Below are 26,345 nucleotides of genomic sequence, written 5' to 3'. Positions count from 1 at the left end.
TGACATTTAAAAAGATGCAGCCAAGCGGTTTGCAATGCTCTGAGGAGGAGGTGGAGTGTTTACTGCAGATTTGGTCAGATTATAATATATATTCATAAACAGTCACACAAAACTAAAGCTCAGAGGGATGATGAGGTATAAGCAAGAAGAAATTGAGCCAAGGTACGGATCATTTCAAGTAATATGATGGACCGTGAAAGAGGGAGGGGGGACAATCACGCTAAAGCATGACACAGATCATCTGGGCCATGTGTGAGTGCGCCCTTACCTTCATTATTCGGCTATTTTTGTCTTTGAATATTTCAGCCATTGGCAGTTGCTGGGCTTACGAACGCCTGCTGGTAAATTTGGAACATTTCACCCAACCCTATTATCTACTACTAAGGACTCATGAGCAAGATGCTGACTGTAATTTCATTTTTTGCATTTGTATGTCATACATATTGCAATTTTTGACAATAAAACTGACTTGACTTGACTCCAGATTAAGTGTGCCCCTCCCTGACCACCTTGTTGTTTCCATACTCGATCAATTCAAGTATCAGATTATAATTACCATTTGAGCCTAATTTTATGTTAGAAAAGGCCATGGCAACATTTTAGTTGAGGAACTTCAACTTGAGCTGAGAGTAGCTGAAGGACCAGTGGAAGTCAAATAGTTAAAGAACACAAGTCATTAACTACAGTAATGTGTCAGCAGTGTATTCATTTAGAATTAGTAGTGAGGATATGTCACACTTGTCTGTGGTAATTCACAGTGCACCTGGCTCTTGATCAACCCTTGGGCCAGCAGACCATTTGAATCTCAGTCATCTGTTGGGCCAAAACATCCTCAGCGGTGATATCATTCTGTTGCATCAACTTCTATCTCCACAGATTATATAACTTCCCCTCAACTCCACCCTGTCTGTAGCTCAGCAGGCAACACAAATACATACTTAAATATGCCTTGACTCACTTGAGCCTCACTCTCTTGCTACAGGAATATAACAACCAATGGCCTATGCATCATGCCAACAGGACAGACATGGTCAACTCATCCCTTCTGTTGGATAAGTTAAGGCTGTGGGGACAGGAACACAGACATCTCCCTTTGACCAATGGGATCAAAGAGGAAGCATTAACCTCCTGGAGAGAAAGTGTCTATTGTGCCTGAAAACTTCATTACACGGAGCTATGTACAGTTTAATAATAATACCGATTTATTACAAACTGAGTCTAGATTTAGTTGTTTTGGCCCTTATTTGCTGAGTTCTGGGAACACAATTACACAGGTACAACAATATGTTGACCACAGATGAAATAGAAAGTCAGTCTGCAAACTAAAAGTTTGTGTAATAATTGTAGCATTTGCATTTCTTCCAAATAAGTTTTTCCAAACCTGGGGTAGAGATGCTCCTATCCGACTGTTTCAGTCCTGATTCGTTACCTGTGTTTCGTTAAAGGTATAATATGTAACAAGTCTCGGTTACTGTAAGAATAAACACAGCGGTATTTTCTGATGGTTTCACACCGGTTACATTTAAAGCACAAACAAACACACGCATACATACACAGAGTCCTGCTAAAATGTGCTGCAGTGTCGGCTAATGATTGAATGCAGAGCTTCATAGCTGTTTTTGTCTGCCTTTTGTTCTGTGCTTCAGAAACTGATGCTGAGGGGGATGGGCGTTACAGAGTGGAGGTTGGGAATCAGGGGGCTGCTAACCCTGCATGCTGTTATTGATTGGGGGTTAAACCCCTCGTGGGCCAAGCCACACCTAAAAAGTCAGTGTCCCTGTCTAAATACATAGAAAACAGGTAATCCAGGCAAATGGCAGGGTCTACAGGCATCACCACACTCTTCTAGAGGGTCATAAGTAATTACTGTGAGGGATTACTTTTCTTGTAGTTTATACATTGTTTCTTGGCATAATACTACACATTATACCTTTAATAAGTTGTATACCTCCGTGTGAGAGTTGCTGGGATCATTATTGTATGTGCAAGGCAACACTAGGATTGTCTTCAACCTAACTTTGTAAAACAACATTGTGCTTAACACCTGTGTGATGATCTGCTTGCTTGTGTTTCTTGTCCCTTTAGGCTTGTCAGCACATAACCAGATCACAGCAATCAGCTTGGCAAGTAGAATGCTTATTGATTATTGCTGATAGAAAAACTAAAAAAGAAGAGCTTGTAAGTAATAAATCTGAATTATCCTCCTGCCTGCAGTGTGCCACAGCTTTTTATTAATATTGACTAACAGCATTTGTGGAAGATTAAACATCAGAGATTAATCTTTCCATGTGAGCATGGTTGAAACATGAAAAACATTAACATGAAAAACACAATGTGGCCAAGTGTTTGGATAATAGACAACCTGGTGTCAATAAGTAATTACGTACGATTCCAGATAGAGAGAAAATCAAGTTTGTTGTTTGCTATGGAACTCCAATACAGTAATGAGAATCCTACTCACATGCTGTAAAAGGCATCAGCTGCTTCACGCTGAAGGGACATTGAAGAAATGCTGGACACAAAATCACCACATAACCGTTGGAAACTGTCTGGGCTGAGCAGCAGCATGCACTAACCCACACTGACATTCTGTGTCACTCCTCCTGTGACTGTGTGCACAAAAGAGCTACACAGTCTGCCTTTAACTCCTCCAACTCCTTAGAGGAGCGAGAGATTCTTTGGAGGGAGAGGATCTCATAAAACTTGAAAAGTTCAGAACCAGAAGGGAAAGGAGATTTAGGCTACGCACCACAGTTAAGTGACCTGAATCTGATTTTTAAGCTCATATGTGACCCATATCTGATTTGCTTTTGACAGTGTGAACAGCACAAGTCACATTCATTCTGTAAATGAATGATAAATAAAGTTGACTGAAAAAAAAAAGTGTGCCACAGGTGGGAGCCAGGAACAGAATCAAATCAAACATGGAGGACATCAGTGAAGCAGGCGGCCAGTGGAGGGAGAGGGAGAATGTTTAGTTTTGAGCCATAAAGTCCTACAATACCGGTTGCTGCCGCCATGTTAGCTTCCGTAAACACCGTTGTGAAGTGATGTCATCAATGATCAACTGCGCATGTGGGTTACTTCAGGAGCGTGAGCTGTTCACACAGCAATCCGTAGACAGGCCACATTTAAAGACATAATGTGAACAGCGAAACAAAACATTGTATTTAAGCAATGAATCTGGATTGTGCATTAAGACCTGCAGCGTGAACGCAGCCCCTGAAACGCCACAACATTGATGGGGTTAAGTGCTATTTTTTTTGTGTTTTTTCTTGAGCTAAATCCTCATCTTAATGAAGAGGTTCTGTAAAAAACACAGCAAAGTGTACTGCTAATAAAGCGTTGTGTAATTGATATATCTCTCCCTTCTCATCCCAATATACCAAAAATGCAGTATGAGTCAATCAGCGAGACTGAATGGTTTAACAAGAACGCAACAGTCTGTCATTCCACAAATGACAATCTATGTCCACAGATCAATTCGACATTGTCCTCTCTGTTCCTCTCTAGTTCAGTAAGAGACACATATGTCAAAAAATATGTCACTTATAGCAAATGGTATGCTGTTTAATCTGATCTTCTAACCTCTCACCTGCTCGAATATGATTGGATGTTAGTCAGCTGCTAGCCACGGAGCTGATAAATAAGCTGGTGGTTGTGAGGCATGTATGAAGCTGCTGATGCCAATCAGCTAAAGCACCTTCAGTACTGTACCTGAACTAACCCCATGCTCTAGCTACGTTTGTTTACCATGAATCTACAGTATGTATGAAGTCTATGTGTATAGAAATCTTCAGATAGGCTTCTAGTGTGACAATAATACTAAGACACACACACACACACACACACACACACACACACACACACACACACACCTCCTAATTCACTGACAGCACTGCAGTGGCACAGCAAAAGAACAAAATACAAGACCTACTCGTCCCTCTCAGACACCTGTCTCATGAAATAGATGCGAAAAGTGTTCTAAAGCACTGTGCTGTCCAATAAAAACTCCACACTCCTGGTATATTACTTTGTAAGTAAATCTATTGTTTACCTTTTAATCACACAATTGTTTTTCTTAGTATTCTGGACTATTTAGGGTAAAGAGGACAGAAGGGGAGGAGTGGTGGCCAAGTGCAATGATTTAATTTCCTTTTTATTTGTATTATTTGTATTCTTATCTCTACTCTATATATATTTAGCTAAGAGTTTGTTTACTGTCTATTGTTTACCTTCTATATTTAACTAAGTCTATTGCACACTATTTTTTGTTATACTTTCTATATTTATTCAGCTAAGGGTTTATTGTTTAACTTATACTGTATTTTTTTTATACCTCCTTATTTTTCCACACGTGTTCTGTAAGCTGCTGGAAATCCAATTTCCTTGCATGGGTCATCCCAAAGGGACCAATAAAGAGAAGTCTAAGTCTAAGTCTCTGAGTCTATTTTGAGGTATTTTTGCATCTGAGGCACCTTTAAGGGGAGACACCAAAGGCAAAAACATTATTTTTCATTCACTGGTCAATTTTGAACTGTTGGGCTATTTGGCCTATGTCTTCTTTCAGACTGGTTACACTTACACTTTGCCTATTTGTGTATGTAACTTTCTCCAAAATTCACCAAAAGTAAGTATTAAATAATGCCTCTTTTTTCATATTTAAACATAATATTTCAGAAAACTTCTAGTGTAAAAACAGATTTTTACCCCATTCGCCTGTAGTGTCCTGCAAAATGTTTTGAATTAATTATACAATTTGTATCTTTAAAATCGTTTTTCTCAAAATGAGATTTTCAGAAATCTCAAGTTCAGTAGCACTTACTTACAACGCACTCTTCAGTTTCATTCCTATCTATATTCTGAAAGTTTTTACAGATGAGTTTGTTCATTAATCATGATGAAAATGGTTGGTTTTCTTTTGTATAGCTGGAGTGATAGAAAAGGGAAATCCCGCTCTATAAACCCTTGACTATATTACGCAAACAGGACATCTTGGATCATATTTCATCTTCCTACAGGCACCTGAAACAACCAAACAAACCAGCCCCTTGTGTTTTTGTTACTTTGTGCTATTTTCAGGTAGACTGCAGCCTTAGACGGACCCATGGACTCAAGACACTGTTGCAGAAGGCTCTAGATTAGGGATTTCAATTCTATTAGAACAGAAAAAATGCTGAGGTCTTACCCACCAAGCAGCAGCAAGTACCAAGTGCTTTGTTTGTTTCTCATGAGATATGTACCCTTTCTACAATTGTGTGTAAAAGTTGTGGTGACTTCAGTTGTGTAAGTGTGATGTTTTGGATATTTTTTTTGTGTTCATGCAAGGTGCAGGCACGACAAAAATCCCTGTGCTGAAACTCAACCCCCGCAACTGGGGCTTTCTTAGCGGAATAAACAAAATGAAGGTCAACATCAATCTTTGGAGACCAGCAACCACACAGACTGCACTTACCCAATGTTGATCTCAACAAAACATCGACCCTATAATTTTAAGCTTTATGCAATGCCTTGATAAGCAAAGAGGAAAAACATTTGTTGGAAGTAGCTTTCTTCAGAAAGGCAACTGCAACCCTGACAAACTGCAAACCAGACAACAACAATACTTGTGAAGATATACACCCTCTCGCCTGTAAAAGCCACTAAGTGCCTTTTGAGCATTAACAAGTGTGAAGCCAAATGACAGTGGGAACACTCCAGTTTCCTGGAAACCCATTCTCTCTTGTTTCTGAGGCAGTGAAACATTCTCAACTGTCTCTTTAAATGCTATTCACCAGCTAAGTCCATTTAAAATGCAGAGTGTATCAATCTTGCTGAATCACGCCTAGTTTGATGCTCATGGAAAACCCAGAGCTCTCAAGCAACTAAATAAGAACTTGTGATTGTGTGTTTGCGTATGTTCACTCACTTATGTTTATTATGTATTTCTGCTCATCTCTAAAGCTATATTTGTGTTTATGTGTGTCTATGTATATGTGTGTGATGCCGTCAAAGGCCGATTGAGCTTGACAGCAGTTTCACAATCATATGACAGAAGTCAAGATGAGGCAGGCAGCTTGGACCTGGCTAGACACACACACACACACACACACACACACACACACACACACACACACACACACACGCACACACACACACACACACACACACACACACACACACACACACACACACACACACACACACAAACACACACTGAAACAGAATGAGAGCAAACTTTCACCTATTCTATTTTAGCAAGGCCTATTTCAAGCTGCCGCCGAGACACTTTATGGGCGGTGATAGAAGGTAGCCAAGTAACCTCTGACCTTTGGCTATCTGGGAGACCAATAAAAACATTCGGGGGGGAATCAAGGACACCAAATATCTAGCAAGCATCCCTGTTCAAAAAGTCTGTGTCATTCTGTGATTGTCCTTTAACTTGGAGATAATGGTCACTTTCACTCTACTAGAAATGCTCTAAATTGCAGCACCCTTTACAATTGTTGCAAAATTATCATTTGCAGCTGCTGGACAAGAACTATATTTTTTCAAAATTCACACATTTTATTCCTATGATCTAAGACAGTCCAAAATTATTAGTAAACATGAACTAAAACCAAGTTAATGTCACCAAGTATAAAGACTGTATTCCAAAGTGGAGGCTGCAGTCTTGCAAGAACACTTCCTTGCGAGTTGCGTTCTATAGAGATGAGTCTAGAATGCTGCCTAACGTTTGTGAGCGCGTTAGTTTGGAAGGGCTCCACTTCCGTTTGCTGGTCTGACCCTAAAAAAGAGTAAACACAAACATAAATAGGGTAATTTGTTTGTTATACGGCGTTTTTTTTGCATTTTCACGATGAATTTATAAAATGTACAAAAAGCAATAGTATTTAAAATAACTTCACTTATATTTAAAAATGTGTATTGTTTCCCTTCCGCTATTTTAAAGTACCCCATGCTGCGTGTGACCGCAGAGGATTGTGGGTATTTAAGCCAGATGAGGATCCATCCGTGCATCCTTGAAAATTCTCAGAATTCTCCAAAACAAAGGACGTGAAAAGGGCACGTTCTCAACATTGGAACAGTGCTTGGCGACGTTCTATGACATGGCGTCCTTAAAAAGACGGCCGTTGAGCGTTCTTCCTTCACATTGGAAAACAGCCAAAGTGTGGAGCTGCTCCATAGACAATACATTGTGAAAGATGTTCTAGATGACACTGAGAGCAGACAGAGGAATGTTTTTTGATTATATGGGGATATTTTCACTAACATTGATTGGACTTTTCTAGACCATGGAAATAACAGATTGAAATTCTTAATTTAGACTGCAAAAGCAATGCTAAAACTTTACAGATATGATAGATGGATGTTAAACTTTAAATACAACATTAGACAATAAATATCTGCTTTTTATCTGGCACAAACATAAGAAATTTTCTTTGCAATGATTGACCATCCAGACATCAGACTCGCTGCTATCGCTCAGGGCGTAGCATTGCTTCCTTTTTTGGGTGGCAGAGAAAGCAGCACTTTGGACAAAGAGTGACCACCACTCCCTCAACAAGAAGGCCCTGTCCATGCCTGTGGCTCAACCCAGGAATGTCTCGCACTGCGCTCAAGTCCCACAGGCCCTTTGGCTTTTCTGTGGTTATAATTCCACCACAAATGAATTCAATGATACCAATGCCTCGCCTCCATTTCAAAACTGATTTACTATTTACATCTAGGACAGCATGAAAACCTCATGATGTTTTTTTGAGTTGATTTATGGACTTTGTGATGCATTAATCCCTTGACTTACACCGGCCCACCAGCAGGCCCTGCCGACTTTTTGTCTTCCGGAGGCTTTAACAGACTCCGCTTTGGAGACCTAGGGTGAGGGCTAAATAAGGTCCCACAGTAAGGCTAAACTCTAGCAAGGGAAAAACTGAGATGGCCATTTTCCAAAGGGTCCCTTGACCTCTGACCTCAAGGAATCTAAATGAAAATTGTTTTTATGGGTACCCTCAAGTCTCCCCTTTACAGACACGCACACTTTATAATAATCCCTGACTGTTTTGGGGAAAGCTGAGACTCTTGTAGATTCAATAAGCCCAAGTGTGTTTATGAGTGATGATGTTTGTCTCCATAGTAACCATTTCATTGTAGTGAGAGCACAGCCTCCTGAAACTTTACAGTTAGGGACCTAGGGTAATCAAAGCTTTCCTACGTATATTGACAATAACCAATAAGAGGGTTTCTGAGCAGTTTACACAATAGTGCTCACCATTTAATCGCTGAACAATGTGGTAAAAATGGTTATATTGTGCAGCAAATATGTGTAAAAAATGGTATCAACTCAAAAATATCTTCAGCAACTTATGAGACAATAGAGAGCATGAGAATGGCCTTCATGTATTTAAATCTTAATGTACTAAGGCCTTATACACACTACTAGATTTATTTATTTAATTAAATATTTTTTTATTTATGATTGATGACTGGAGAACCTTAACACACAGTGCTGAAACTCAGATTTATCTTCAGGTTACAGCTTTCAGATGATGTGCACCAATTCTATGTGGCATCTACTGCTGACCTGATTTCTCCCCCTGAACATCCCCTGTCTCACACCCTCAACACTCTTAGCTGAGCATTTAAACCTGTAGACTTAACAGCTACCCTGTGTCTTGTCTCTGGAAACTTCCCAGCACTGGTTTGAACTTAAACATGACTTCAGTTTGAACCTGACATATGGGAGTGTTAACGAGATGATAATGTGAAAGTCTTTAAACTCCCTTAGGACGCAGGCGGAACCTTTCCTCTGGGTCACACAGCAAAACAAAAGAAGCATTGTTAAAGAGGTCAGCTTGGTAACATGACATTTATATGTGTGTGTGTGTGTGTGTGTGTGTGTGTGTGTGTGTGTGTGTGTGTGTGTGTGTGTATGTGTGTGTGTGTGTGTGGGTGTGTGTGTGTGTGTGTGTGTGTGTGTGTGTGTGTGTGTGTGTGTGTGTGTGTGTGTGTGTCTGCTTCCTCTCAACCATCATTTCCAGTCACATGTAGTTTACATAACATAAAGTGACCTTTCAGCAGGGAGTTCATGAGGAGTACTGTATGTCACTAAAAATACACTTCAAGACACAATCCACTCCCTGATATAGACGACTTATGCAGACAGCTTATGCAGCCTGCTATTGGACATTCACTTGGAGGTGTGTTTGCTCAAAATGAACCAAACTGTTTGAGTAACCCAGTGGTAATGGGGCACATGCATTGACATGATTATGATAATTGACGTACTTAAAATAAGTTAGCAATACAAGTTGTGGAGAAAGAGTTGCATATAAGCCTAAAGTGGCCATAAGGGCCACAGCAGTAAACGTTAACACCTTGTTAACTTTACAGCACCCAAGAGAGAGTTAGTCCTGCCTCCTTTGTGTAATAGATGTGATTCCCACGAGACCACAAGAAAACAAATATCTGATGGTGAAGAAGAAGGGTGATTTGCACCAGGATGTAGGGCTGCTCTATTATGGCAAAAATGTAAATTTGAGATCCTGATTATTAAACACAATTTCTCATTGACTTTAGAAACATCAAGCATTTAATGAACTTGAGAAAAAAAGGATCAGTCAATTCAACTGAAAAACAAAATGTGTAAAAATAATAGATAAATAAAATAAATATTATAATAAAATATAATAATGTCAGGAGTGTGTAGAAGAAGAATTCTTGTTTGGTGTTTTTTTTTGTTGTATGATGGAGTTAGCAAAAAAAAAAAGAAGCTCACAATAGTAATTTTATCTGCACTCCTGCAGCGTACAGGCAGACTTTAGAGAAGGAAACATGCTGGTTTGTCTTTAAATAATAATAAATAGGGCAGCTGGTGGAAGAGCGGTTAGTGCAGTCTCCCCATGTAAAGAGACTGAAGGTCCTTGCGACAGCAGACGAGGCTTCGACTCCGACCTGCAGCCCTTTGCTGCATGTCTCCCCCTCTCTCTCTAACCCCATTTCCTGTCTGTCCTATATAATAGAGGCTTAGAAAACTGCCAAAAAAGAATCTTTAATTAATAAAAATGCCAGGACAAGTGAAACCAAGTTCCAGGGTCTGCCTGAATATTCTGGCTGTAACATATTTGGCTCACAATCAACTAAAAAGAAACTAAAAAGAAATTTAAACACTTTGGTATAGTATACTTAACATATTCCAGTCAGCAACTCAGTGAAAACTATACTATCTATAACACAAGAAAAAAAGGCGAGCATTTTTTTGAAATGTAATATGTGAATATGGGTGTGAATGGTTGTCTGTCTCTGTTTGTCTGTGCCCTGTGATAGACTGGCGTCCTGTCCAGGGTGGACCCCTCCTCACGCCTGATGTCAGCTGGGATGGGCTCCAGCCCCCCACGACCCCGTTAGGGACAAACGGTTGAAGATGGATGGATGGTAATGTGGAAGTATAAACGTTTAATGACTATCAAATTCAAGGTACTTTGCGACTGCTGTGTAATCTGCATAATGTCCAGCCTCCTGCACGCTCTATCAAACACAAACCCTCGCCTAAACCCAACGTACAGTAAGTGAGAATGCATCTGACACGGAAAGTCTCCTGTTGTCTGCCACACATGTGAAAGGGAAACTTCAGACAATGACTACACCTGATTTGTTGGACATGGTCCAGTTGTTCATATGAGAACATTGCCATACAGACACTATACATGTATTTATTTTGTACTGTGTGCAACCAGAGGAAAAAATCCCCACCTAGTCCATCTCCTTCATAAATCTCAAGAGAAAGAACAATCCCAAAGATATAACATCTAACACTGCTCTTAGTGTTTACAAGTTTTTCAAGTTTGGACTGGTGTCCGGCAGTGTGCGTACCAAGCTTCGCCCAGTGAAGGATGCAGGACAGAATCTTTAGAGTTTCATTTAAAACACAATTTATATTCCAGCTGTACTTACCGTCTGTGGTGTCCTCACAATTCTGATTGAAGTTTTCATAGGAGTCCCAGCGGATCAGAGGATCTTGTGTGTTGTAGTCAACCGAGACACTCGGCCCGTTTTCCAGTTGATCCACACCTTGACCCGCAGTACAAAGAGACAGAGCAGAACATGTGAATGTCTTTAAATCACATGGGAGAGAAAAAAAAGACGGCATTCAGAAGAGTCTGATGCTTTTCTTCAATTATCATGAGCTTAACTTACAGTGATATCATTATTTTCATTTCTGTTTTGTTCCCTTTATGGGATTTATAACGGATTTGAGTCACAGCTTTGAGTTTTTTGTTCACTGAATAAACAATATACTTTCACAACTAAAGAAAAGTGGAAATACAAAGGTGCAGGGCATCAAGCCGACCTCCTGGCTAAGATGTGAAAAAACTGAAACGTCCATAGTTCAAATCCAGAAATCTTTTGTTGCATGTCATCTCCCCACATGTCCTGTCTACATCTCGATAGTCCTGTTTGCTGAAAATTAAGTTCCCATACAACAAAACTGCATCCTCAAGTACATTTTGCGGGAAACCTATTTTGTCTGTTACCTTTGTCTTTGACATATTACAAAACGTTTCTATATGTGTGTGTCCCATGTGAAACCATAAATTTATGTTTAACATAAACATTGATTTGTGTATGTAATGCACCTAAAGAGATACTTAGCTTATTTTAAACCATCTCTGTCATGGCAATGTGGACAGTGTGTGCAGATGAAAGGCCACAGAGGGAAGCCAAATACCATTCATCCACACACACACACACAGTCAACATCACGTACATAACACACTTAGGTTGGGTACGTAACTAAAATTATGTAACTAACTTACTTATTTTAACCCAAACCATAATTTTTTTCTAAACCTAACCAAGTAGCTTTGAGACCCTAAAAGTAACTATGAAGATGAAGTACAATGTGTGGAAAATGCCCCTTTATTCAAATAAAACACGCTGATTCTTACCATGTATCTTCTCTGGTCCAAAGGAGAAAATGAACTCCACTTTTCCATATTCTGGAAACCTGTCATCTGCACACAGGAGATAAGAAGGAACTCTTTTTGGTTTACAGCAAAACAATGAAATTATTAGTCATACATCATTAATCATTACAGCCTCAAAGAGATAGAAGAAAACAGATTAACAATCTATCCATTGAATACAGTATTTACAATAGGGTTATATTGCAAAAGGTTCATATGTTATTGCAAACATTATGAGGAATTTATCCATAATGTCTTACCTTTGAATGTCTCATCAAGCTCGTCTTTCCCAAACACAATCCCCAGGTCGTGCACGGCGCAGGTGTGAAACTGCACCCGGAAGATCACATCTCTGCACGGGCTCCGGAAGCGCTTGTGGTAGCACTTGAGCTGGAGGGTGAAAATCATCAGAGGAATTTCAAACAACACTGTAGGAGCAGCACTGCATCAAGCAGAGCCAACACAACTCAACAGACCAGTTTAATAGGGCTGGATGGAGTAGGTTTATTAAATAAATAACCATTTCAGGATGTGGCTTATTTATACAATGTGTCGACTCCGATAAAGAAAGGGAAAAAAAAGAATTTTAGCAAAAAAACAACAACTGCATAATCAAATCCCTTCTATGAGCTGAATCCCTGAGCTGACCATTATATGAAAAGAACTTTGTAAAATACGAGCCAGAGACATGCCAGGTTGATTCGATGCTTGTTAGCTACAGAAAGCATTTTACTTTTTTATATAAATATATATATCCCTCGTAATGTATGGCCTCTCCCCAAGAATTATGTCCAAACTGCGACACAAATGGCTTTAAGAGCAACACTAAAACCACACACAGGAAAATCTTCTCTCTCCCCCCTGCTGTTTCCTGGACCTGTTAGGTTTTTACAAGGACCTCACAGTTACAGGTACTGGAGGAATATCCCTCAACCCAAACAACCGGCAGCTCACAAAAAAACGTGGCTGTAAAGAAAAAATACCCTGACATAATCACATAGAATTTACCGGAATACAAAAAGGATTGTGAAAACAGCCGCCGCTTAAAGCTAAATTGAAATATGGTTTTGAGGGAGTTGGGGCAGACTTGCTTTCCACCAACCTATTTTTCTACTTGTGGGGTCAAATATGACCAAAACATATAAGGTTCCCAAATCCACACAAGCATATAAAGGATTGAGGAAAAGAGGAAGGCAAAGCAGAATATCCTTCGGCTTAGTGCAGCTTTCTGGGGATATGGCAAACCTCCCACTGAGGGGTCTGTTTCATGACGAACAGAATGCTCCTGAGACAAGTCTGACTACATTTACATGTCATTTACAGCTTACATGCTGCCTTTTGAGGCTTAACACATTTTTGTTTTCACACATAGGCTTAAAGCTAACAAAAGCCATGTCCACCCATCCGGCAATAGATAATCTGTAATGTTAAAGCAATAGTTAGACATTTTGGGAAACGGAATATTTTGCTTTCTTTCCAAGAGTTCGCTGAGAAGATTTGATACCACTGACGTGTCTGTATGGTAAATATGAAGCTACACCCTAAAGATTGTTATCTTAGTTTTCACAGGCAGCTTTGCTAACTGCAAATTGCAAGAAAAAGTGTTAAAATGGACGACTGCAGGGATGTTAATAAAAGACAGCTAGCTTGGCAGAAGGTAGGTGGTACTCCTGGGGAACTGATCAACAGCACCAAAGTCCACAGTATGCTGATAGAAGAAGGTGTACACTGTTTGCCCCATGTTGTGGTGATACAATTCAACTGTGAATCTGCTTCAGGTCACCAATATACTGGAGGTGCAGTTGAAAAAAGCCTGCCTGTGAAAACCCAGCATTAGTTTACCACAAAGACACAAACAGCTAGCATGGCTCTGTCCAAAGGTAGAAAAAATTCCACCCATCCGTACCTCTTACTGTGCCTATTGCTCCATAGAGCATAGGCCGTGAACCATGGTTCGTCAGAGTATTCTGTCCTGGGCTTTCCTTTCCAGCTGTTTCCATGTCAGCCCCCTCTGCTTGTTGTCTGCCTTCGCCATTTGGTCTTGGGCCGGTCTCTCTTTCTTGTTTCTCTGAGGTTCTATCTTAGGGCATGTCTCGTGATGCTGGCATTGGTTTTCCAGAGTGTGTGGCCGATCCATCCCCATCTTCTCCTCTTGATCTCCTCTTCCACAGGTTGTTGGCCCCTTTCTCTGCCAGAGATCATTGCCACTGATGGTATCTGGCCAGTGGATGCTCAAAATATGCCTCAGGCAGCTGTTGATGAATGTTTGGACTTTCATCATCGTGGTCTTGGTTATCCTCCACGTCTCTGATCCGTAGAATAGTACAGGCTTAATGTCAGCGCTGTAGCATTTGAGCATTCTTTGATTACTGATTTCTTTGGAGCTCCAAATGTTCTTCTTGGATGAATGAAGCCCTCGTCCTGCTGATTCTGCACTTCTTCAGTACCTCTGAAGCTCAATAACTGAATGTGTCATATCCCAGCCAAGACAAAGGCCAGCATATAACCTCTTGTTAAATTAAACTTGTTATTTTTACATTTACTTTGTTGTACGGATTAAACAAACGTGGTATAATGTGTTAATTAGAGAGCTTTAGAGGTGCTGGTAAACCGTTTTTGGTCAGAGGCAGGCTTGCCATGTTTCCAGTGTTGATAAACAGAGATATCTTTACAGACATGAGGGTGGAATTGATCTTCTCATTGAACCGTCTGCAAGAATTAATAAGCTAATTTTCCTAAATGTTGAGTTATTCCTTTGAATTTCTAACTGTTAACTTTTTGTTAACTTAAAAACTGAACTTGGAATTTAAATGACTAACACAAGCATTGAGAAGAGAAAACAGCCAAAACCTGAAGAGTTTTGAGTCATGTTTAAAAAGATTTCCCTCTGTCATTATCTTTTTTTAATCAAACCATTCAGTAATTAGTCATTTTTTGGCAGTCATATTATCCACAACTAATTTCCACAGACACACACCAATGCACTTTTAAATGCAGGAGCACACTCCATGCTGACTAATGTCTCTCCCATTTGGCCATAAGGCGACAGCTCACATTCCCTGTGTTATCTGAATAATAACGAGCATCTGCAGCTACGGCTCGGTTCGATGATACATTCAAAAGAATCCATTAGTCCGTCTTAAATAAAGGATGAGGCATGAGCTCAGCTTTGTGGGGGTAACACGGGACGGCCTTGAGCATAAAGTAAGTGCTCCTTTGAAATTCTTCATGCTGAAATTATGAGCCCTGAGGACATCTCCTGGATAACATTATGGCCAGAATGACAGCAGAAGCAGAAACTTTGCTGATGTGTGCAGTTCTTCTGCTTCAAGTAAATGCAAACTACACCACAGGTGCTACTTTATTGAGGATCTCTGTTTTCCAGTTAAGAAGTGCAAATGGAACGAGAATGGTTTTATAACTAGAATTACTGCGTTGTGTATGCCTCCTAAAGTGTCAGTTTACATCCAAACTGTCCAGACTCACATAATATATTTAGTGAAGACTTTGAAGGAATTTAATAAAGAGATATTAACTGTATTTTTGATGAAACGTGGATACATCTTCAGATCTATACAGTCAGCACAGTCTCAAGATTAGTGTCACCAATTCAGTATCTGACCAAATGTCTCTCCTTCTGTTCCTGAGTTATGGCGTCCAATAATGGACAGAAACTTCATCATTATATCCTGGTAGAAATTTGTGTGACATGTTGTCATAATTACTGTAGGAATTCTGGAGTTATAGCCAAATATGTATAATGTGAGGTTACAGTGACCTTTGACCGTAACAACCAAATTTGAATCCTCACGCTTAAGTTCAAGTGGATATTTGTGCCAAATTTTCAGGAATTCCCTCAAGGAGCTCCTGAGATATTGTGTTCATGAAAATGGGATGTCTCTGGTCATGGCTGATGTCGGCACATAGGAATCACAACCCCTTAAATGTAAAAAAATATCTCTCAGAAATATCTTGAAATATCCATCTGACACTCAACCTTTTTTTAAATGATTACGTAATGATAAAATAGTACCCTATGACTCCCAGACGCTGTTGGAAAGGAAGTACAGTGAAGTGCGTTGCCATTTTGACGTCATAGTTTCCAGCAAACACATTATGTGCTAATGAGGGTCTATAAAGTGAGGTATAGGACCCAGTCCAACTGTCTTCCCTCACGTTTTTATGGCCCTACTTCTGCTATGAATGGACACTAAAAACTGCTGCAGCACATGCATTCAATATAAACACCGTACGTCAGATTGGAAAAACTAACTCAGTACTAAGATACAATAAAAACCTGTGCATCCTCTGTACATGTCTGCAGCTGTACTCACTGGCATTCTACAATAATCATCACTTATTTCTCTTTCTTTCTTGTTTTCCTGATGAAACGTGGTCCAAACAGCTAAAGACACTCTCACAATAACATTCCCCTCATTCTTACCAGGATGTCCCCTTTCAGAAGAAGACCAGGTTCGATGGTGATACAGATGCTGGTTTGGCTGTCACCCTGAACATTACTGCAAAATAAAAAAAAGCCACATGTTAGAAAACAAGCCTCCCTTCTTCCTTACTGCTGTAAATAGGATCCAGTACACACAATAATATCCACTGCATCAGTTTTCTTTATGATATTACTTGTCTGGGTATAACCATGCCCACATGATCTACATTTTCTACGAACAATCCCTTATTGGCGTCAACAGCAGCCATAAGTGGCGTAACGGCGGTGCAGCTCTGGGATTATTTTGGGCATTAGTGTCTACATGATTGTCTAACTGGGAGAGTAGGATCAAAGGGTGGAGAGTGCTAATAGAGAGCATGTGAGAGAAAGTGGGCAGGAATGTAGTTTGGAGCTTTAAGCGGTTGACAGTCTGGAAGTTTATGTGCAGTGATTGTGTGACACTTAGTTATGGTTTATGCTATAAATGTGTTTATAGTATTGTCTCTATCGTAAGAATGGACGTAGTTCCACACCAGCGGGCTTTACTGTTTACATAAGTAACATCACTTCATAACAGCTCCACAGTTAAAATAAGGGGGACGGCAAGGAATGGGAAAATGAGAAAAAGGCTGGACATGGGGATCAGACTGTTAAAAGCTGCACTTAGAAATATTTTCATAGTAACAATGGATCAAATGTGTATGTGTAAGGCAGCTCTGTCTCCTAAATTCTCATAGCATTCTCAATTAGGTTTTAAGGAAAGCATATTTTGTCCTGGCCGTTTGTCTTTGTCACAAATACCTATCTAATTAAAAGTGTGTGTAGGTAGGAGGCCGGGGTGGATGGATGGGCAAAACTAACACCAGAGTTTCTAACAGGAGACCACTGTCAACGGTGACTTGTTTATGTAATTTACTTAACTTTACATACATAATTCCGTACATTTAGGCCACGATAATGGCCCTCACGATATTTTGCACTTCTTTGTCAGTCCTCTCTCTCTCTCTCTCTCTCTCTCTCTCTCTCTCTCTCTCTCTCTCTCTCTCTCTCTCTCTCTCTCTCTCTCTCTCTCTCTCTCTCTCTCTCTCTCTCTCTCTCTCTCTCTCTCTCTCTCTCAGCAGAGGATATTCAGTTAAAACAGATTTGTGATGCTCGTTTTGCTCTCACGGTTCTCTGTGAAGTTTGCTGTAGTGATGTAGGGATGTACGTTAATGTGATGCCAGTGGCAGTGTGTTTATTGGGGACTGAGCACTGCACCCACTGCACTGGACCCAGCTGCTAAATGAGCCATCCACCTGCTCTCGTCACAGAGTAGAAAAGCAAGTTTCTATCATGTTTTTCATAACCATACAGTCATGTACAAATTGCACCTTTAGGAATAAAAACTGCCCGACCTGACCTTTGCATGTATGCTTTTTCCAGACTGGAACAAGTTCATTTTTACTGTTTACTAAGATGTAATAATCCATGTCTGCCTCTACACTCTGGGGGCGGTACAGCTCTCCCCTCCTATCTTCTCCTCTAACCTCCCCTCTTCCTAAAACGCAACAACAACAAAAAAAAAATCATAACATCCATTATTTTCTGTCTGGCCCTGGGAACCAATGAGGTCCTCTGGCAGGAAAACCCTGCAGGCGTCCACACAAATGCCTGTCTGCCTGTTTCATTGGCTCTCCAGTGACAAATAACACAAGGAGTGATTGCGGGATCTAAAGTAGAGAAACAAGAGCCTGCAGCTGGGGAGGCTGGCTAAATACAATGTGAGGCAAGCACAGAGTGTAAACTGGCAAGAGTGATGGTGTATGTGGATATTGGGGGACAGGGGAGTTAAGCGAGAGGCTATAAAGGAAAATCAGGGTTTTTATTATTGAGCCATTACGTGCTTGCTATCCCTGGAATCTTGTAAAAGCATTTGAGTGTGAGTATGTTTTAAGACTTACTAGATCCCAGATGTGTACACGGGCTGCATGGCCTGGTAGATTTTGAGAAAAGGACGACAACCTGGAGCACAATTTTTAAAAAGTTTTAAAAAAAATAAACAATGTGTGTGAAAAGACTTACATGTCAGTGCACATGTGTGAAACTCACCTCCTTTAGATTCAAAGTTGGGGATGCCGTGCATGATGACATGATGAAGGAACAGGGGTTTGTTGTTGATCTTGATGTGTCCGGAGAGTAAGCCGCTGAAGTACTCCACATACCTGAGAGACGCCAAGGTAGAGAAAAAGAAGGCGTGAACATGATGCTCAGCTCGCTTCTTTCAAACTGTAACATGAATCCTCATGTTTGATAACAGAGTGATTGAGGTATAATCATGTGTTCATCACAACAAAGAGACACAGGCTTTGGCTCCAGTAACAACAATGAGTGTCTCTATCTATTCTGAATGTACAAGGCCGTATTAGGGCCATTAGGCAGATCACTGACTTGTGGTATGGTGGGTGTTACTGGCAGAGAACCGCAGGTGCATGGACGGACACTGCCCGCCCATGTGGCAAACATTAGCGATCTGCAACTAAGGGTACGTCCACACGATCGAAAATGACCTTTTTTCCTCCATCATTCTTAAAAAGTTTTCCGTCCACACGGCCTCGACTCAAGAAATTTCTGCATCCACATGAAAACCAGTGAAACCGACTAAAAACGCACACATGCAAGGCCTGGATTTGGCGCTGTAACTGCCATAGAAATACAACAACAACAGAGAGGAAGACACAGGGAGACGCTGGAATAATACAAACACAGGAGAGATTCTTACCAAATCACTCTGTAGTTAGTGTCCTCAACAAACAGAGGGTGCTGCTGTGAGCCCCTTCCCTGTACCAAAGCACTCACAGGTGCCACTTTCTCACTAGATTTTATTTACTAATCGCACCTTCTTAGCAACTTTATTTATAAAAAGCGACTAGCGATAAATTTAGTGACTTATTCAGACTATCAGGGAAAAGGGAGAAATATGTGGTTGGCCTAATTCCTTCACATGCATGTTGCTGAAAGTATAGTTCAGTATACAGTCTATGGGTCCGTCTCTCTCCTCTCACACAGCAGCAGCATCTGGGTTAGAGGTCAGAGGTGTGGCGATGACAGCATCGTTTAACAGTATGTAAGTATGCGGTTTTGCCGTCCAGACGACAATGCCATGGGGGGCGTTTTCAAATCTTCCCACTCTGGGACCCGGTTTCAAAAGATATCATTTTCATGCTACGATAACACAGGCTCCGGGGGGGTGATCGGCCAAAATGATACAAAAGCTGTGCATTTACAGTAAAACGTGTCTCTGTGTGAACCTGTTGTGCACCTAAAATCGCCAACGAGCAGACGTATCAGAAGTGGTAAGTATAGTAAGCATCTTTTATTAGTTTCTGTTGTTTGTTAGCTTGTTAGCCTGTAACTGTCTGTGTCTGACAGCTACGATGGCAGTGTGTTTTCTCTCTGTACTAACAGTCAGCTCTGAGCTGGAGGGTTCACGTTTATTTGTCAATGTCGATGTGTGTCGTAGTTGTTTCCACGTCAAATAGTGTTTCCCACATTGGATAGTGATTGGCTTTTGGATTAGTGACGTACGTACTATAGCTTTCCCAAGATGCGTTCTCAAATTTCAGGGAAGTGCACGGACATCTCCTACTGCAGGAGAGGAATGTGAAAAACTTTGCTCAGATACAAGTCACTAAAGTCAATGTCAGATATCTAAGAGGCCATAAACCGAAGAAAAACACATTTTTGAGTAGAGGCAGACTTTAAGCGTGTTCTGATGTCTCCCAGGTGGCCGTTAAAATCAATTAATGCAACCTTAAAGTATTTTAGCTCGTCGATAGACAAGGGTTTCTTTGTGAGGCAGTTCACTCTGGGGTCTAACTCATTCTATAAACAACAAGTAATGGATGGCTGACCTTTTCTGAGAGGGCTGGCCCACAGGAAGCACTTTGTCTTCATAGAAGCGCTTCATGGCAAACCTGTCCAGAGCCTGGTCAGCACTGCATTGAAACAGAAAATTCAGGTGAGTACACTTCACTTTAAGGTACTTTTATTTCAACTCCAGTATTTGCAATGTATATGTACTTCATGTTATGTGTATAATGTGAATGTGTGCGTGCAGCCTTGTCACAGTAAGCTTGGTCATGCCATATTAGACATCTGTCTGCACACCATGACTTGGACAGGAAAAAGCACAATCAGGAGAAGCAATACTAAGGTCATTCTTATTAGAAATATATATGATAAATCTTAGTACTGATGTTCATATTATTTCCTGTTAAGTGAGTCCAGAACACATCTTGTGGACAAAAGTGGCCTCAGTGTTCATGTCTAACAGCAAATTCAGCATAACCTCCATCACACAGAACACACTAAAGCATCTTATTGCAATTCCCACATGAAAGTATCACAGTGTGTTCATGTTCTGGTAAAACTTTTCAAATTCAAAATGAATTTGAGAGATAATTAGTTGAAAAAGAGTGTGTGTTCTTTGAGAGACAACACCAAGTCATGCGCTCCTCTGATTGTTAATTGCTTTTTGTAACAGAATGTCATTCTATTTGGACTAATCTCCAATAAAAATAAAGAAAAATCAGGCACTTGTAATTCCAGTCTTATGATTCGGCGTCTAAGTCATTGCTTTATGCTCAGAATTATTATATCAAATACGGTCTCAAAGTGCTGTTCCCCAGCCTCATGTTCCACCCCTCCTTCTTCTGTTCATCACATCTCTGTCTGTTCTTCCACTGTGGGCTTGAGTCTTGTGATGAACAATATTGGCTTATCTAGTTTTTCTTCTAACTGTTCCTCCTCATGTCTCACCCTACTGCAACTCCCCCCTCTGCAGGTATAGTTGGGATAAAGACCTACCTGGCAGATATGTTGCTGTAATGCATGTAGGCTGCCACCACCACTCCAGTTCTGCCCCGGTTGCCCTGAAAAAAGACAATCAAATCAAATCAATCAATCAAGAGATAACTACAGATTTATCTTCCAAGTCATGATGGTGTCCCGAAGCATTTTTTACCACATCTTTATAATATAGAATTTTCTTTTAAGGGGTTAATGGGGTAGTTTTATTGTGGTGTTTTAAATGCAAAATTGGCTTATTTTTAATACCACTTCTCTTTTACTACTTATAGGTGTTAGCTCATTCATTTAATTTAAATATTTTGTTCGTTTAATTTATTACTATTTTTGTAATTGTATTTATTTATTATTATTCTATTTCAAGTATGCATTGCTAAGTAATGTCATTCAATGAGGGGGTGGGTTGGGGATCAAAAGGGCGAACTGTAATGTTAATGTTCATGACAATACCATGTTGTTGCTGTACTCTCTACACACTCTCCTTACCCATAAAGTAATACATTTCAAAACTGATTCGAAACTGAAATATTTCTGATAATAATTTTGATGGATAATGTAATAATTTCAAAAGTATAGTTGTGTTTTCCTCAGAAATGTAAAGTGTGCAAGAATAGAACATTTATAATACTGCTGGTGTCATGTCATGCCTACACAAAACAATGATATATGACACTGATTTGATGTGTGAAACTCTAGGCCTTTTGTACAATTAGAAATTTACAATAGATGGTATGCTGTTAACAGGCAAAGATACATTAAACTTAAATTCCTGTCGATGGGAAATGAACTCACACACACCCATGCTCATTGGTATTGTGCAAGGATGGCTCATTAGACCAGAATGGATCTTAGATCAGATTAATCAGAAGAAGGTTACACAAGCGAGGGATGAAGTGTCATTATTGGTCAGGTTATTACATTAGTGGGATTTATTACATTTTCAATCAGGTTAAGTGTTTATTTTATTACATTTTCTCAAAATGATTACATAATCCAAGAATGGATAACCTGACTCCGCAAGAAGGATTGGTTCGCATTTGCTCTTCCATCTGGGAACTCTCATTTGGAGATCTTTTGGGAAGGGGCGGAAATACTGGTTGCTGATTGGATAAACCATCTGTCTATCACCAACATACAGGCCAAATCCACCAATCAGATCAACAAAGCGTATGTCGTACTAACAGAAGAAAGTAAACAACATGTCGGTAAAGTCTCCAAACTCACCATAGCTACAAGCTAAATAGTACCCCTTTATAGATTTGCTTACATTAGCAATATAAATTTCAGTCATAAAAAGTTTCAATTAAATATGTTTCTATACCTGTTATTCATATAGTAAAAAATAGTGGCTGGGCATTTAATGGGTAGTTCACTGAGCCACAGTCCAAGCACGTGCTACTATGGCAACAAACCAGTCTCAGACTGCATTCATTATACATATCCATCCATCTTTAAAACAAGGGTCACTGTGGAGGATAAGTGTGTTCCACATTATAAATATCGTGGCTGTTTAAACAGCGGGGAGCCCAGTGGAAATGATTTGTTGATATATGTAAACGCAACACGGTTTGCTTCCTTAGTGACCACCACAACTTACAATCCTACACTCACACTCATGACCAGCATTACTCAACTGGCAGTCAAATTACACCAGTTGTTATGGCAGCCGACTTTTGTTTGTTTGTAACCTCCCTGAGGGATGATCCTGGAATGAGGCACAGATCCCAGGGTTAACTCTTATGTTGCAAGACACAATCAGAAACACGGTTGGGTTAATGTGAAAATGATTAGGTATTACATTCAGGACCTCGGTCTAGTAGTTGCATTTGGATATACTTTTTATGGTTTGTGTTGGCATACTGAGGAGCCAAACAAGTGTGGTTTGCCACAAGAGTATAATGTGATGCAAGTAAGTTTAGGCAAGCATTGGTCAATTCAGTTTTTATGATATTGTTACAAGTATAAGGGTAAATAAACCTAAGAAGCCATGATGAGTGGCTTTCCTCACCTCCCTAATTTGTGTTTTCCTAACCTTCGTCCAGCATAACCCAACCCAAACAAGCGCACAAAGAGACACACTCTCACGCACAAACACTCCATTCTGACTGTCAGCGTTTCACTCAGGGAGAATGGCTTTACACACACAAACACACAAAAAAGAGGCAGCCTAGGGAAGTGGGGTCCTGAGAAGAGCCTGAGAGCACCCTCTACTGTCTACAGATACCATTCTCACATCATTGTCCTCTGCTCTCCTACTGTGGCCTTACCTTGTTGTGTATGACCACCACGTTGTGGCTGTCCGCACTCAGCCAGGTGTCCATGGCCTTGCAGATGCTGCAGATTTTGTCCAGGGCTGGAGCATGGTGATCAGGCCAGCCAAAGTCCAACACCTGGGAGAGGAGAGAGATTGTTGTTTGGACTGAATACATGGAGAGGAGAGGAGAGGAGAGGACAGAAGAGGACAGGAGAGGAGGAGAGGAGAGGAGGAGGAAAGGAGAGGAGTAGAGAGGAGTAGAGAGGAGAGGAGAGGAGGGGAGGTTTACCTTTGGGTTAAGTTGGCTGATGTCATAACGCTTTTCACTGAGGTTGAAGAGCTACGGAGGAAGTAAAAGTAAACACCATTATTACAAATCTTGGTAAATTGACAGAGAAGAAAGATTGCTATTATTTATCATTTATATATTATATTTTGATTTTTGATCAATGACCATTCATTACTCTTAAGGTTATCCTCTGCCAGCTTTACTAAGGTGGTATAGAAATGCTAGGTTACTTCTCTATTAACAAACTAGCTGGACATGCTAACATTAGCGATATTAGAGCAGATAAACACACTGTCCTCAAACTTTTGTTCTTTTATTTTTTCAACTCTACAAACCCCTTTAAGCCCCTTTCACACGCACTGCTAACCTGAAATGATCTAGACGTTACCCAGAGGAGCTGTATGTGAGGACAAAAATGTCGGAAACAGTTGGATGTTACATCAAACGTTGTTTACCCTCCTAGATCACCTTCGCCTGAGCCCATGTGTAAATACAGCCACTCATCTCAAGTGCATACAGGGCGCGTGTGTTGATGGAGCTCCTGCTGGTGTACGCACCCAAACCGGAAGAAAACAATCCTCTGGTGGTGAATAAGAAGGGTGATTTACACAAAGGCTGCGATGCAAATGTCGAACCAGAGAGACGATGAGATTCTGAACCTTCTGTCTAGTATGTCAAAATCTGATAAATTCAAGGAACAGCACGACTCTGTTGTCAATGTCTGAACTACGACTGGTGACTACGTGACTGCAGTGAAATCAGCATCTTTACTCCCTCCTGCACGCTCTACCCAGGCACCACCCCTACCCTAAACCAAGCATTCCAGTAGAAGAGAACGGAACTCACCCGGACAATCTCCTGTTGTGTGCAACACTTGTAGAAGGGCAACTCTAGACTATGCTCAGAACTGATCTTCCTGACATTGTCCAGGGTTACTATGTGAAACCGGCTTTACTGAGACTCTTACTAGAGACACCTATAAATGTGGAGAAATCCAAAGGGTGACCAACCAGCTGTGCCCAGTTACGGTTACTAGGCAATTATTGGACAATCACCACTTGGAGTAGGAGTTTAGAGAATGGTCAATTCCGGCCGTACTAAGGGCGTGACACAGTGGTACATGTTGGCGATTTCCTTTTCACTATTTATATAAATAACATTGTTTTGCGCACAAACACCGGAGGCGTTGAGACTCAAATAACTAAAACTACAGAAAAATTATCCACTGTTAAAGTACAAAAAAAGAAACAAAGTACTTAATGTTGGATAGCAGAAGCAATGGCTTGAATCACATCACATATACTGTAGGGGAGGGCTGTGGTTTTAGGTGAGGAGTTTCAGCTTGACTGTGGTAGCACCCACTGGCCAGTGAACACCAGATAGCAACCTGGATGTACTGAGGTGTACAGAGATACAATCATACATAACAGCTCTGTTGTGTGAGAGATCAGCTGATGATCGGCTGATCCGCTCACTGTCTTTGTGTTCATGCCTGAACTAAGACTATTTGCTCCATCTGTTTACGAAAGTTAACTGTACTGAGAGAGTCATCCAGATGTAGGCAGGAAAACTGTACCAGGTAGTTGTGGCCGTGTTTGGAGCGCAGCATGGAGGCGACCTCCTGCAGGTTGGCAGCATAGCTCTGCTCCTCCACACTGCTGGGGAAGGAGACGGAGATGATTCTCTCCGTGATGTAGATCAGGTCTAGCTCGTAGCTCTCGTCCAGGGCCTGCAGCAGACTCACACTCCTGTCAGAGAAACAGAGAAGCGTTTAATCTTCAGTGTGGGTTATTGTGATGAGTCAAACAGCAATCTTTCATATCAATGGCCCCACTGCGAAAAAATACTAAACTAAGGTGAACTGCTGGACTGGAAAAGGTAGATTGGAATTTATTACTCAGAAGTAATGCAGCACATGTGCCTGTGTTAATCAGATCAGCCAGTGCGTGACCATGGCATACCCAGGACAAGAGAGGCCAAAAGGCCTAAAGTAAGTTTGTTGATGCCTTCACTGTTTGTATTGAACTAGCCTAAAATGTGCCTGTGGGAACAGGATGATTGCTTGACCAAGAACTGCTCATCCAAACAACTTTACAATCCACACTTGGGTCCTGAGCAATACACCTGTCATGACATACTGTAGTTGTGCCGGGATCATCCCCCATGATCCTATGTTCTCTGGGCATGTGTGTCTCTTAATATAAATCTACACTGCAAGGGACAGCTTAGGACTATATTCACAGTTCAAATGGCAAATGATGGTAAAAATCTGTTTTTTACCATAATTTGCCATCTGTCTCCACTGTGGAGATATTGATGTCTAAAGTCAGGAAAAAGTCTTCCTAACAAATTTGAGGGGGTATTGAGGTACATAGGTAGGCTATAAACTGTATTTGATTTCAACATATTGACCTAGGGAAACATACTTTACTTACTTATTTGACATAGGTTAAACAACATAAAAACCTTTCCAAAGTCTCCTTAATGTGACCATTGGGCTAGGGAATATGTGACCCTGGTATTTACAAATCCACTAGGAATGCTAGAACAAAACAATTCAAGTCATATTCC

At 40.6% G+C, this 26,345-nt stretch overlaps 1 protein-coding gene across 14 annotated transcripts in view; it reads right to left on the bottom strand.

Moving 5' to 3' along the window:
- Positions 1-26,345, bottom strand: part of tns1b (tensin 1b) — a 220,959-nt gene that overhangs the window by 38,102 nt on the left and 156,512 nt on the right. For 10 of the 14 annotated variants that reach the window (XM_083922289.1, XM_083922299.1, XM_083922301.1 and 7 more), the window contains 11 exons: positions 25,351-25,522; positions 23,775-23,825; positions 23,499-23,621; positions 21,232-21,296; positions 20,277-20,360; positions 18,475-18,587; positions 18,327-18,387; positions 16,387-16,462; positions 12,203-12,332; positions 11,926-11,990; positions 10,930-11,053 (listed from right to left, as the gene is read on the bottom strand). In XM_083922289.1, coding sequence (XP_083778415.1) covers positions 10,930-11,053; positions 11,926-11,990; positions 12,203-12,332; positions 16,387-16,462; positions 18,327-18,387; positions 18,475-18,587; positions 20,277-20,360; positions 21,232-21,296; positions 23,499-23,621; positions 23,775-23,825; positions 25,351-25,522 — 1,064 coding nt within the window. Of the gene's footprint in view, positions 1-10,929; positions 11,054-11,924; positions 11,991-12,202; positions 12,333-16,386; positions 16,463-18,326; positions 18,388-18,474; positions 18,588-20,276; positions 20,361-21,231; positions 21,297-23,498; positions 23,622-23,774; positions 23,826-25,350; positions 25,523-26,345 lie in introns of all 14 variants that reach the window. The other 4 variants (XM_083922296.1, XM_083922293.1, XM_083922298.1 and 1 more) reach the window with 1 other exon arrangement.

This window comes from Echiichthys vipera (assembly GCF_963691815.1).
Source record: "Echiichthys vipera genome assembly, chromosome: 10".
NCBI classification, from domain to species: domain Eukaryota; kingdom Metazoa; phylum Chordata; class Actinopteri; order Perciformes; family Trachinidae; genus Echiichthys; species Echiichthys vipera.
This window is presented reverse-complemented; position numbering and strand designations above follow the sequence as displayed.